Consider the following 13,837-nt stretch of genomic DNA (forward strand, 5'->3'; position numbering starts at 1 on the left):
CTCCAAATGGTGGCACAGATTCCAGCCATGCACACGGACTCCTGCCCCAAGGAAGGCAAAGCTTCTGAGTCCTCAAAAGCCACCACACGCATCTCAGCCCCCGATGCTCACACCCGTCAGAACAAAAACCATCACACACACTGTTCTCTTTTCCGCCTCACTGCACCCCACCTCTCTCAGGAAGAGTCCCAGTTCCTCTTCTTTCACAGACACAGCAATGGGAGCTCTCGACAGTCAGAAGAGAGGAGAGAAATGAGGATTAAATCCGCGCTCTGGATCCCATTGTACCTCTGGCATTGGGGGCTGGGGGCAGCGTGCATCTGCTTTGCCACAGACTGCAAGGACGGGAAATGAAATGTCCTGTCTCATGGTGCAGCTATTACAAACAGCCTGAGATGTTACCCAAACACAGCGGGTAGGAAAAGAGAAAGAAACGAAGAGTAGCTTCACGAGAGCTAATTTCACAGTAACTCAACACAGTTAAGAGAGCTCACTGATTTCTTATTTACACTCATATACTTCTGCTCACATTAATCTTCTCCTTGAGGCTGACGCAGAACTGATACACAAAGGCTCCTCCCAGTGGGCTCCAGCAGCAGCGTATCCCACACCCGACACGGAGCAGCCGCAGGTCACCAAACCGCACGCATGGAGACTGTTGGCAGCTTTAGCAAAGGAGCTGTAAGATCAAACAGGTACAGAGCCATAGAAACGGCCCTGTCTAAAGGAAGGGAAACAAATGGTGGCAGAGGGAGCTGTGTGCCTGACAGCACTAGAGGATCAAAGAGAAGCACATAGCAAACTCATTGCAGGGGAAAGCTAGCCTTGTTCCTTGCTTGCTGTAAAGCCTGCCCTGCTCTTGTCCCTCTCTTGCAGGGATGGACAGAGCAGCTGCCAGCGCAGCTCAGTGGTGCCATCCTCGTGTTCATTTCGCCTTTGTTTGGGAGCAGTGTGTTGGGATGATGGCACACATCTGATCTGAGAGCTATTAAAGAATGTCCCTCGTTTCATAAGAAACCGACGGGTTTTTTTTAGAATGGAGCAGTGCTACTGTGGAACTCTGACCTTTTTCAGTTTCTGCTGCTGCTCAGCCAAGCTTTCGTGGCTGCAGGGCACTGCCCTTGGATTTTGTCATGGATACCCGCTCGCTGCCTATTGCAACAGTGGATGAAACATGCCTTTCAGATGCTCAGCAGCTAAATCAGTTAGCTCAAGAGCAAGGGACTTAGTGTGGGAACAGTTTGGTCTGTTAGTTTTACTAATGCTCAGCCTGGATGCTGGCCACCAGCTCGGCTGTGAGCAGCGATGCTGCAGGGAGACCTTGGGGGAAGCTGCGTTCAGTGGCATTTGGTTTAGGTTATAGCAGGAAATTCTGCATCTGGGCCCTTTGTCTGATTTTCTGCTTTGATGCCCCGAACACACCATGACCACTGCTGCATTCAGAGCTGCTGCAACCAGAATTAAAAAATACAGGTTATTTCTTTTCAGGCTACTTTTAATAAAATATTTGAATAGAGGATGCTCCTAATCAGCAATGCTCTTTGAATAGGCTTTTGCATTGGTAGGAGTCTTCCAATAGGATTGTTTTCTGTTCTGAAATATTTCAGAACTGGGGATGCTGAGCAAGCTCTGTATCCTTTGCTGGCTCCACTTGTGGCACACAGGCTGGCCATTAGCTCTGGTGGACCCAGAGTGGTGTGATTTAATGCTGCAGGTAACCTGCAATGAAAGAGCACAACAGGACACCACATGAATACGGACATTCTGTAGTTTGGAGTGCTGTGCTTTGTCTTTCATTGATGGCACGCATGCAGATCATGCTACTTCTTTTCCCCCTTCTTCCAGTCCCGTACTTCACAGAGCTGACAGGCAGAGTCAGGAATCAAAGTCCATTGGATGGTAAAATCACTCCCAGCTGCTGGGTGCTGCTACTGCACGAGCTTTGCTCCCAGCCATGAGAAGAGATGAGCTGTGGCAGTGAGATTCCCCGCAGCTCACTGGTACCCTCACCATCACTTCCTCTACAGGTTTCCTCAAATCAGGCTCAGATGCAGCACAGCACTGATACTCCTCTTCCAAACAAACTCTGATACTTTTGGAGGATATTTAACGCCTGCAGTGAACCTGCCAAGTGCAGAATGCTGTACACCAAAACCAAACAGATGATCAGCATGAGGGCTAATTAACCTTCTTTAGAGATGTGGTTAGGAACTCTCAAAGCCTTCCAGTTGCCATGTCTACCCTGTACAAACACCAGGCAGCAAAGATTCGTTGCGGAGCAGTGGCTCTGCCCAGGATATGAACACAATTGAACTGTCTAGACATCAAAACAACATATCAATATTGGATACAAAAACTGTATCCATGGAGTCCAGAAAGGTATTTAAAGAAAACCAACACAGTTACCTGGCCTGAACTTTGGGCAGAACGATTCCAGTTTCTACATGACCTTGTAAGGCCTTGTGCAAAAACCAAAACCTCAGCCACCACGTTGTCACAGAACAGCAGCAGGGGCTGTAGGGCACAGGAGGCCAAAGCTTACTGCATTGCTGCACCCAGCTGGACAGCAAGTCACCATCACTGTGGATGGGGAAACGTCATCAGTATCTTAACAGGCAATTGCTTAAACTAAGCTGTTCTCTTTTAACAGATGCTTCCCACCTTTCCTGTGTCCTTGTGGAAAGACATTTGAACCCAGCCAATGCTTATCTGAAATGCTACGCACTGTCTGGTGCCATCTGACAACTTTCAGCAAATGTAAACTTGTTCTTCACATATAGAAACTGGTCCATAAATTAAACATCAAAGCATAAGCAACTAATTACTGTCTGCAGCCCTGCTGATTTAGACCATGAATTAACATTGTAACAGGCTCATTATTGGACCTTAGCATAGGCATATTTCACATTTATAAAGCAGTTCTTGCCTGCAAAAGATACACTGGACAGCAAAGGGTTCTGTCCCATTTCAGAGCGAAGAGCATCACCTTAATCTTTTATTTGGGCCTGCTTTTCAGTGGTACTTGATACAGGAGCTACACCAAACACTTCCTTGAATACATAAAGCCAGAGATTGAGTTACATGTGATCTGTGCCACCAGGAAGACAAAAGCTCCTATATTACCTGGCACATGCCTGCTAAATTATTGAAGTGCCTCTTCAAACTGAATATATTCACTGGATAATTAGTCAACAGAAGCAAACGGTTTCTCTTTACAAAGCTCATGCTGGCAGGTATTGTATCTTTTATGTACTGTAACAGAAAGTACTCGCAGAACCACTGCAACACAAACATTTGGGATTGCTCTACTAATGTGAAACTGTTCCAGAGGCACACAGCCCTCACCATGTCACTGCCTCCACCTCCTGCTGCCTTATGAGCAAGTCTTGAATTTCCTTCACCTAAAGGAGCACTATCCCTATTTCAGGAGCAGGGAAACAGCACAAGTAACCAAAGGTTTGCAGTGTGTTAGGGAACATCTGATGGAACTGAAACAGATACCTGTGAGCCTGAGTCCAGCCCAGCATCAGGTGGCACCCAGGTGGGGCAGCGCAGATGTACTGGGGTGCCACCAAGTGCCTGCCCTCATCAGCTCCTCTCCTGCTGCAGGCTGGGGATGCAGGTGATGACACTGTGCCAATGCAGACCTCTTTGCTCTTTGTTTCTAATGATGCCCAGGGATAAGATACCTACATGAGGCAGCAATCTTAAATCGCACTCAAATGTCATAATTCAGAGCATTTCTCTCTTTTGTCTTGCACACTTGTTAGCTTTGAAAATGAAAATCCAAAGGCGCTGCATTTCAAATTTTAGCCAAGCAGTGCGTTTGTTTGCGGGTAACACAGCTCTGAACTTACCTGCTTGCTTTGCACTGAAGCAGACTGGCTGCTTTCTTGGTCTTGGTTTACCTTTACAGATCAATAACAGGTAGACTCCTCTAAAAATTGAATTAAAATGAAAGCATTGCAGCCTTGTGTATGTCCTTGCACACTGTCAGTATTTGGGGAAGATAGCTGGATATTAGAAATACATTTTAACTTTTTGTGCCTTTTTTCCTTTTAAAACAAACATAAGAATTCAAAGCTGCATGAGCCAATACAAAGATGAGAAGCAATGAAGGTGCGCTGCACGCTGTATTCCAGCACAGCTGCAGCAGTGCAGTGTTGCACTGCAAAGGCAGCACAGCCCATCTGCACGCAGCACGTACCATCCTGCCAACGCTGCCACCTTCTGGTTTAAAGGGAGATACGCAGCAACAAGTTGAGATGACTTCATGCATTTTATGCATTACTGCAACTGTCAGTATAGAAAGTTTGATGAGGGATTTGCTTTCTGAATTTATTTTATTCATTGTGTTCTGCTGCAGCGCTGCTGAGAGGAGACAGATCTGATACAGCTGTGTGCACTTCACTAAAGAACCCCACAAGAATTCTGGGGAGGAATAAACTGCCAACACGTTCTTTTGGGCAATGGAGAACAAATCAGTTTGAAGTTTGAATCTGTCATCTCAGTTGACTATATCTAACACACACAGCAACGTAATGGAAAATATGCTCTTCTAAAATTAGTCTGAACGATTAACACAATGGCTAAATAATTCTGAATCCTCACTGAGATAAAGGAGCTGACTCTAACACAAGAATAAGTACTTACCTTCCTAATACAAATTGGAAATGATTTGGCCAGATTCAGTAGCCTCTCAAACAGGTGCAACTCCATTGGAACCTGTGGAAATGCACATGCCAAACAAGGATGAATCTGTTTTTCTCTCAACTTCGTTCATGCTGTTGTGTATTTAAACAAAGAATCACAATCTTTAAACAAGAGGCAGATGATACATTCCATCCTTCCCTATTTACACCAGTGGGAGCTCTGCTCACGGGATTTATTTTCATTTTCTTGCCATCAGCAATCAGACACACAACCTTGACTCTGCTGCCTGCTGGCATTCAGCTGATTGGGAAGACTGCAAGAACGTGGGAACAACCAAAGATTACAGCACAAGCAACAGATGAAAAGCAAGCGACAACAAAACACACACATAGAGATCTACTCAAGCAACTGTTGGGAACTTCTTTCTATCTTAAAGAAAACCAGTAGCCCATGAATGTGAAAACTGAAATCACATCAACATAGGAGTAGCAGGAAAAGACTTACCTTGAGAAACAAAGCCCAGAAAAGAGCACCTCTAAACATTGGGATGGAGCTTCCTCCAAGATGCACCAAGTAGGAAACACACACCAAGAAAGCAAGCAAGGACTGGTGAACACGGCAGAGTCTTAAGTCAGAGGACCAGTAAGCTAGAGATTGTGAAGGCAGTCTGACTCATTTATTCTAAAGACCAATTGTCAGGTGTCTGGCTGCTGCAATAGCAACTCGATTCACTCTCATAACACAAAAGGCCTTTAATGTTACTCCCCTTAATTCTCTGAGGCAAAACCACAGGCATGATTCATAATGAAACAGCAGCTGCAAAATGTATTCCATGTGCAGATAATGCAGCTGGGGAAGAAGCAAGTTGCAGTGAGAGGACATGAAGCTGCTCACAGAAGCAGCACCAACTCGGCCACGTGTTTATAACAGAACTACAAGATATAAAAAAGCATTTCGTAAAAATTTTATTGGAAACATAGCATGAATCCATAACCATAAATGTCACAACACACAGTTTTACAGAGTTTGTACAATATGACAAGTATTTTTATACATGCATCCCCTCGCCATTTTTATTGTTATCAAATAAGAGTTGAACGGGAACAGTAAGCATTCACTTCTAGAAAGAAACTTTGGCATGTGTACAACTGGATAGTTAGAAGTACATGGTGGTAGATTCAGATCAGAAAGAGGCGCACATTGCTCTGACTGCTTCACAGCGTTTCTGATCGGGATGAAACTCGCCAGCACTATTCTCTAGTTAACAGAAAAATGAGCACTTTTTTCAGTCCAGAAACCCCTGTTAAGGGACTAGAAGTGTTAACGGAGATGTAGAAACTAACTCTCAAAAAACATCAGCTTTAAAGCAGTGTAGGCCACGGGTATTTTGCACTCATTAGTTCGGTCACAAACAGAACAAAACTTGGAATGGATTGCTCACATGACTGTACTATACATACACCGCTTGGCACAACTGGCATTTTCTCCTTTGGACTAGAATGAGAATCGCTGGCTCAAAAGTCTTGTGCATTGCTGGAGTGTAAAAGTAAAGGAAAACAGAGTTTGCACTTGTGTCCATCCATCTTCTGTCTTGAATTTGTCACTGCTATACATACCTACCAAAGTCAGTAAAAAAAGGAAAACTATTTGCAAGGAGTTTCCTCCCAGCAGACAGCAGGCAGAACTGCCATTTAAATCAACCAATGAAACAATCCCTACACCTTAATTAACAACAAGCCTCCCTTGAGAAGAACTACATGAAGGAATGCAAGTGCTTACAAAAAAATACAGTATGTAATACAACTCCTCCAGGAGTTACAATTACAATTAACATACTTTAATTAGTACCAATTAAAAAAAAAAAATATGCCTGAGCTTCTAAGCAGGAATAACCAATGAAGATTTAAATTTTGCTGCCATTTCATTATTGCTTTGGAACAGACAGTGCTTGAGTCACATGAACAACAGCCTCTCCCCCAGTACATACAAACACATCATAATATGTAGCTTGAAAAACGTCCTCCAGCAATTCACAACACAAATCATTCTGATACCTCCTGTTAAAAGCAATCCAGATTTCACAGAACTGTGGTGCAGTAGGGCACAAGTGGCAGAGTATAGGCATGGATGGTGGAAACACAGGAGAGTAACACAACTCAGACTCATACTCACTACTTCTTATTCCGAGGCTTTAATTCTTCTGCTGCATTTCGCAGAAAAATGTAGTTTTTCTTTTGAGGATTATAAAATTCATGACCCTAAAAAAGAAAAATCAGTTCTATTTACTCTATTCAATGGAGACAATATCAACGTTATCTTAAAATATAAAAATATGAATATCCCATTAGTTTAATGTATTAACAATGAAACATTGTTATGAGTGTTTATAAACACAGTGACAGCTTAATGGAAAGAAAAAAATACTCATCTTCATGAGGAGCAGATTTCAAAGATTAGCGAGAACTTCTGAGTGTGCAACGTGCACCACAAGCAGCAGAACATGTGAGCAACCAGCATGATCTCTGAACCACACTGCTTACATTTTGTTTACCCACATTTGCAAAATAACAGCATTTAACCACTCTTACCCTAAATCCATACCAAAGAACACACTGCTCCAGTGTTAGGATTCATCATTTTTCTGCCTACTATGACCACTGCAAGTTTTCTTGCAGGCTTATGAAACTAGAAAGTCTCTATCACTACCTACAATGATCAGTAAAAGCCTTGTGCGATAGGATAATCATCTTAGTCTTTAAGTACAAGTGAGAATATGGGTTTAAACTTCTTACCTTTGACCAATCATAACTGGAAGCATAAGCAAATATATTCCCATTGTGGTTAAAACAACAAGCAGATATTGGCTGGTCAAGTTGTTCTGATGTTTTTAGCTTTGTTCGTGCATCTTTATCCCAAAAGCTGAATCTACCGTCAGATCCCACTGTTGCAAGAGTACCATGGACAGGATGGAATGCTATTCCATTTACCTGCAGAGTCACACAAAATATTATGTATGTAAGACAGCACAGAAATACACAGATGACTGGAACAAAACACATGCTGAATCCCAAGAGTAAATATATGAGAAAAGGGTTTTTGCAACTAGAGATGCCTCTTATTTTTTTTCAAGTGTTTTACCAGATACATTTGTGAAACCAGACACTGGAACAACAAGGAAAGCATCTTTATTGTAGCACTGAGATATTAAGTGGGTAATGCCATTACACAATATAGTGAGCATTGGCTCAAAATCAGTAATAACAGCAAGATTAACAAGTTCCATCTCCACCAAAAGGATAAAACGAACATTTAATCTGACTTCAACTTTAAAGATAGTGCAAAAAATTGCCTTTCCTCAATGCACAACAATCTCTGGGCTTTAAGCACTGAGTCTAACACAACTTTTACCTGAAGCTGAAGGAGAACACATAATTCATGGCAGGTTTTACATTAAGAAGTTATGTTTTCCTACACAAATGACCTGGAGATATAAGCTCAGTACTTACAGCATAGATATCCTGAGGTGCTGATGTGTTTGTTCCATTGGAGCGGTGACATTTGAAAGTGAAATTATCTTTTGCACTGAAAAAAAAACATCTCTTTTTACATTCTGCATTGTAAAGTGAGCAATATATTAAGAATGATTTAACAAGCAACACTCACGGATTTGGAGGGTTGATATAATGAATTGCTACCCTTCCTTCAATACTTCCAAGGGCAAATCCAGTAGGTTTGTTCACTTTGTCTTTAAAAATAGCAACGCAGCGATGCTGAATTTGAGAAAGATACAGAGTATTTTAGATAGATACTTGAGGGCCAGGTTTTCTGAATGCTGTTTTGCACAGGGATGCAAAATGCTCCGTACAACAATGCAGAGTAAAGCACGCAGAAAAGATCAAGAGACAGGTCAAATTCTATTGAGATATTATTTACATCTGTAAACCCTTACCAAGATCAGCAACAGAAATTTCCTCAGACTTAACTATTCTACTGGTTAACTACTCTAAAACATGAAGTCTAGACAATCTAGATTGAAGAGACTTCACTAATATCCATCTCTACAGTGCTGCAACACCTGATATTAATGACACATTAACAGTCCCACCTTCTTGGAATAAATACCATCAACATACTTAAATTCTACAACCAGTTGCAAAGTTTCAAACAACCAGAAAGAAACAAAGTCTGAGGCTGCTATTGAGTGTGCTGCAACTATCTTCCAAACCCTCTCACAAAAGCCCCGCATAGAACAGATCTGTAGGACACAATAAACCTCCATTTAAATGCTGTGCATACAGGTAAACAGATTTATGTACAGCAGCAATAACTTTGTGATTCTTATGTAAAATGCAAGGCTTTTGTCATTTCTTATTTCTATAAAGAACGCTTCTGACATTATTTATACTCCACATACAGTAGCTTCAGACACTTCTGTTGAACTCAAAGAGCGTTCCAAGAAACTCCTTTCAGTCCCTGCAGCCCCATCAGAGGGAGCAAACAGACTCCAAGATGCAGGAGGTGGCCATTGATATTAGTATACCACCATAAATAAACATTCAAGTAGGACACGTTCCACACCAAAGGAAAGGACTCCACCTTCACAATGAGAACAGCAAGTACATAATTTCAGCAATCTGTACAAACACAGTCGTATCAAACAGAACTCTTTACCTGGTGTTTAAGAGGTGATTCTATTCTTCTAAATTCAGATGGTTGGTTCTCTAACTGATAAACAATCAAACCCCTTTCTGCAGTGGCCACGGCAGCCATAGGATGAACCTAGATGAGTTATGAAACAGGTTGGAAGAGAGGCAGTTGTGCTCACAGCACAACAGAGAACTCATTATTTCACAGAAATCCCTGAAGAACTTTACAGCATCAGACATTCTGGGGAGGTGGGAAGAAAAGAGTTCACCTGTAGGTGGATCTTCCAACAAAACAAATCAAATCTCCTCCGCCACTGAGAGCCAAAGCAAAACCCCCTCATTATTAGAAGAGCCTTCCAACGCAAATTCCAACAGTGGTATTTAACCTCATCTGCAAATAAAGGAAGGCCAGTCCTACTGCTGGCTTGCCTTTGGGATATTACAAGCATACTAAGCCTTCTTTGAATGATGCAAATATCTGCTTTCCAGAGTTTCAGAGTAACATTAATGTTATCACTGATATCAGAGGTCAAATACTAACAGACAGAACTCAGTGTGAACCTACAAAAGCCCCAGACACAGCCACTTCACTCCCCCCCCAGCCATCCAGCTGACTGTAGTTTACTACACATCGTGGCTTACCACATCTGCACAGTAACATCTTTCAGGGAGCTGCAGTGTCATCATAGGTGTTGGTGAACGGGTATCCCAGAACTGAAGGAAGGAAAACAAAACAGGGGCTCAGAGTTGAGCAAGTAGTACCAAGCTGTTTCATTCTTGTCAGACACTACAACTCTCTATGAAGTGAGGTTCCTACATCGATCTGTTCTTGTATCAGTGTGCTTAAGAAAATATTTTCACTCGGATAAATACTGCCATAAACAGACCATTAGCACACTCTGCGCCCACTTGTTTGGGTAAAAGTTGTACCTTCAAAGTTTTATCCCAGCTTCCTGTCATCACACAGCTGTAATTTGGTGCTTTAATCCAATGGATGGTCTTCACAGGAGCATCGTGCTGAAGAATAAAAAGGAAAAATATTCACTGGGGCAACAACCCACATTTCTTGTTTATGCTCTATATTTTTACATATATTTACACTTTTTAAACCATTCCAGAAAATCTCTCCCCTATTACTATCTACTTTAGAAGCACTAAATATCAGCATATTATCTAGCAAAGGTAGCTTTTAATAAAAAAAGAAAAAACCTACACAACAGCTCGGGACTTACTTGTGCAATCTGAATAGCCTGATTACTGTTGAGATCCCACATTTTGGCAGTTTTATCACAGGACGCAGTAAATACTTTACTTCCATCCTGAAAAACAGGAGAATGCCCAAGAGATGTGATAACTGTGCCAGCAAATTGTCATGCCTTACTCTCTTCCAGTAATATAACAGTAATGTAACACATACAGGCATTGCAAGACAAACAGGAGAAACAAAAAGAGAAAAGAAGAAACAAAATGCAAATGTCTTTACGACTTGTGTAACAGTGGCACATCTAACAATGCCACCTTCAGCTTGGAAACAGACATTCCTCCATGTCTGCCCACTGCTGTTTCTTCACACCTATATATTGGTAACAAAGTTAAAGCCCCAACACACAGTGACTATTTGCTTCAATATACAGAAAAAAATATTCAGTATCTAGCTAAAAGCTCCTCAAAGGAAGGGGGGAAGGGTAATTGATTTTGGCCCCTTTTTTTCCTGTTGTACTCTGGACCATTACATCAGCAGTACCGATAACAGCCTTTACACATTCCACTAATCAAATCATCACTAGCCCATTTCAGAGACTGTGTCTCTTTGCTGCAAACAGGCTTCGGCAGAAGGCCACGGGGTTGACAAAATCTTCACAAAAACACATTCTGTAATGTGAAATATAAACAACACACAATGGAAACAGCTTAGAGAGCAGCAGCTTTAGATTTAAGGTTCTCCATCCAAGGCCTTTTCCAAATTTTCTTTTAAGCCCAAAGATATAGTTGTGCTAATACCTAGCTTTAAGTACACTCCCACTTTTAAACACGCTTTTACCCTTCTTATCTGCCCATCTCATCCTCTTCTATTAGAGTACGCTCAGCACACATTTACAGTAACAGAAATCTATACAATAATCATGGGATACACCTACACACGGCACTCGTGTTTCCAGAAAATACCTGCCAATTTATTTAGGCTTATGATTAAATGTCAGTGCTTATTTTTAAACTGAAACATACATCACTCCAGCAGCCATCTAGTACAGGCCCTGTGTGCATCTGCTGAGCCTTTGGAATCGTCTGTCCATTATCCTGAACTTCCCAGCAGCGAACCTGGAACAGAAGACACATATACACATGTAACATACAGATGTAGGACTATGAAGCTAAAAGAATTCTCATCTTGAAGATGTTTAACTGTCAGCGAGGAGCAAGTCATTGCAGGCCACCAGACCAAGCAGAATGGTTAAAACCTGCACCTGCATTTCAGTCCTGCTCTCTCTCTTTGTGCTGGTTGGGAACACATACTTCAGTCCCAATAGAAATTTCAGAAAGCCCATAAGAGCCTCATCTTTTTCAGATGAACCCATCAAACCTGCTAAGATTTATCTACATTCGTGGCTCTTCCACTGGACAAAGTAAATTAGTCTAATTACACAAGACAATGAATCTAAAAAATCAAAATAACAAAAACCCAACAGAAAAAATACTGATTATGTGTTCTGAGCCGAAACTTAAAAGCCACAGGCAGAGGAATGATGAGCACAAGCTCACAACCTCCCAGCTGAAGCTGCCCTGTCAAAGTACGTCATGCCAAGGCATTAAGACACACAGCTTTGAAGAGGAAGACTTTCAGCTCCATGACATAAGCTTTAAGGACATTTTGCACTTAAGGCACTGATGCTTTCACTTTATCCATCCGTAGGCCTAGCTGTGGGTACTCACATCATTTGCCCATGATCCTGCAATAAGGAAATTGCCCGGCAGTGTTGGTGGACTGAACGCTAAACAAGATATGCTGTCATCGGGCGGAGATGTTACTTCAATATCCTGTAAGAAAACAAAAGACACCATAAAATTAGCCACATTTGAGGACTGTGACACTGAAACCTTTACCTGTCTGGGGTGAGTCGGGGTGCACCGCTGTGACACATGAACACAGCACACAGGGTACGGGGCTCACACACGCGCCTTCATTGGGTTGTGGTTATCCGCAGTCGTGCTGCCGAACATGCTGGTACCGCCGGTACCGAACCCGGAGGTGGATCCAAACAGACTCATCCTCGCTCTGTGAACAAGAAAGCGGCCCGGTGAGAACGGCGTGTGTGCCAAGTGCCACATCCCGAGACCCCGTTAAACCCCGCTGTATTCCCAGCAGACCCCCCGAGCTGACGGCTCCCACCCCCCGCTCGGTCCCAGCCGCTCTGCGCGTACGGGCCGCTGGACGAGGAGGCCAACACGGCGGGCAGGCGGAGCAGCGCCATGCCGCGGGATCCGCTCGGCTCCGCTGCCGGCAGCGCACACGGCCGGTAACGGGGCCGGCGCGGGGCGAGACCGTTTGGGAGCTCAGCGGAACCGGCCGCGGGCACGAGAGCTGAGGCTGCTCGAGAGCTGAGGCTGCTCGAGGGCTCCGGGCACCGCCCGGCCCCAACCCGGCCCAGCACTCACCGCACGGCGGACACAGCCCGGAACGCGGCCCGGCAGAGCGCTGAGCACGGGGCAGGCCGCACCGCTCTGCGCAGGCGCCAGGAGCAGCGAGGGCGGCGCAGGCGCACTGGCAGCAGGGGAGGGGCCTTTGGAGCTGGGTGGCTCCCATAGCGCTGCTAATTAATGCTGCAACTTTAATTGAGGGCTGGTGCAGAGGGAGGGAGAAGGCTGCTGTAAATACGAGCATCAGTTTTGGCTGCGGATCGATTATTGTAAGGAGCTGCTTACAATACGTTGCTATCAAAGTCCTTTACTTTGCAGATGTTGGAAGGCGTACACAGCATCGCTTTGCTTTAAGACAGAGAAGAAAACAATTCTTTAATACAACCTGAACTGCCATTTATAACAATCTGAACTGCCATTTATAACAGCATCCCCTGGGTGGAACTAACACGTTTCAGTGTCCTGCTGTGGCCGTGGTGCTGCTTTAAGGGTCACTGCAGCGCAGAAGGCACAGAGTGGAACAAAGTGTAACAGAGCTGTGATTCCTTTTACGGCTTGAAATAGAAAGAAGAGACAACACTAATCATGGTACAAGAACAAGCTGAGCAAGATGCTGATACACGCTCCTTTGTGTCTCTGTTTTTCTCTAAGAGTAATCAAGAAAACAAATCAATACGAAGAAAAACAGCTCATATGCAAACAGGCATTCAGATCCACCCACAGAACTGCAACTTGTTTGGTAAATACACTCTGGAAAGATAATCTGATGAAAGAGAAGCCAGGACTTGGATTTCTGCCTTCATTTGAGATGCTGCCATAATTTCCAGCTAAAAGAAGAAAAGAAAAAGGATCTGATTAATGGGTGATGCTGCAACAGACCCAGACTCTGCTGCAAAACCTTC

The 13,837-nt window shown here is 43.4% G+C and overlaps 2 protein-coding genes across 37 annotated transcripts in view; both read right to left on the bottom strand.

The window, feature by feature from the left end:
* Nucleotides 1-1,477: 1,477 nt before the first annotated feature.
* RAE1 (ribonucleic acid export 1) lies at nucleotides 1,478-13,021 on the bottom strand. Of its 11 annotated transcripts, none has more exons than XR_014935821.1 (16): nucleotides 12,720-13,021; nucleotides 12,477-12,573; nucleotides 12,231-12,335; nucleotides 11,526-11,618; nucleotides 10,532-10,618; nucleotides 10,230-10,316; nucleotides 9,942-10,013; nucleotides 9,325-9,432; nucleotides 8,317-8,423; nucleotides 8,160-8,235; nucleotides 7,446-7,640; nucleotides 6,826-6,911; nucleotides 5,158-5,585; nucleotides 4,654-4,725; nucleotides 3,858-3,937; nucleotides 1,478-1,719 (listed from the first exon to the last, which is right to left on the bottom strand). XR_014935821.1 is itself a non-coding variant. In XM_085519801.1 (13 exons), coding segments are annotated over exons 2-13 (1,107 nt in total). In that variant the 5' UTR covers nucleotides 12,567-12,573; nucleotides 12,954-13,021; the 3' UTR covers nucleotides 5,596-6,268. The 11 variants fall into 11 exon arrangements, 3 of the variants coding, with proteins under 3 accessions (XP_085375927.1, XP_015737287.1, XP_015737286.1); XR_014935822.1 differs by having other exon boundaries at nucleotides 3,858-4,013; XR_014935823.1 differs by lacking the exon at nucleotides 3,858-3,937 and having other exon boundaries at nucleotides 12,954-13,021.
* A 205-nt stretch (nucleotides 13,022-13,226) lies between these two features.
* SPO11 (SPO11 initiator of meiotic double strand breaks) overlaps nucleotides 13,227-13,837 on the bottom strand; it is a 28,245-nt gene continuing 27,634 nt past the window's right edge. For all 26 annotated transcript variants that reach the window (XM_085519794.1, XM_085519793.1, XM_085519792.1 and 23 more), the window contains one exon: nucleotides 13,227-13,762. In XM_085519794.1, the coding sequence (XP_085375920.1) occupies nucleotides 13,643-13,762 (120 nt within the window). In that variant the 3' untranslated portion in view covers nucleotides 13,227-13,642. The remainder of the gene's footprint in view (nucleotides 13,763-13,837) is intronic.

This window comes from Coturnix japonica, chromosome 19 (assembly GCF_054131305.1).
Source record: "Coturnix japonica strain WE chromosome 19, WE-NBRP24, whole genome shotgun sequence".
Lineage (NCBI taxonomy): Eukaryota > Metazoa > Chordata > Aves > Galliformes > Phasianidae > Coturnix > Coturnix japonica.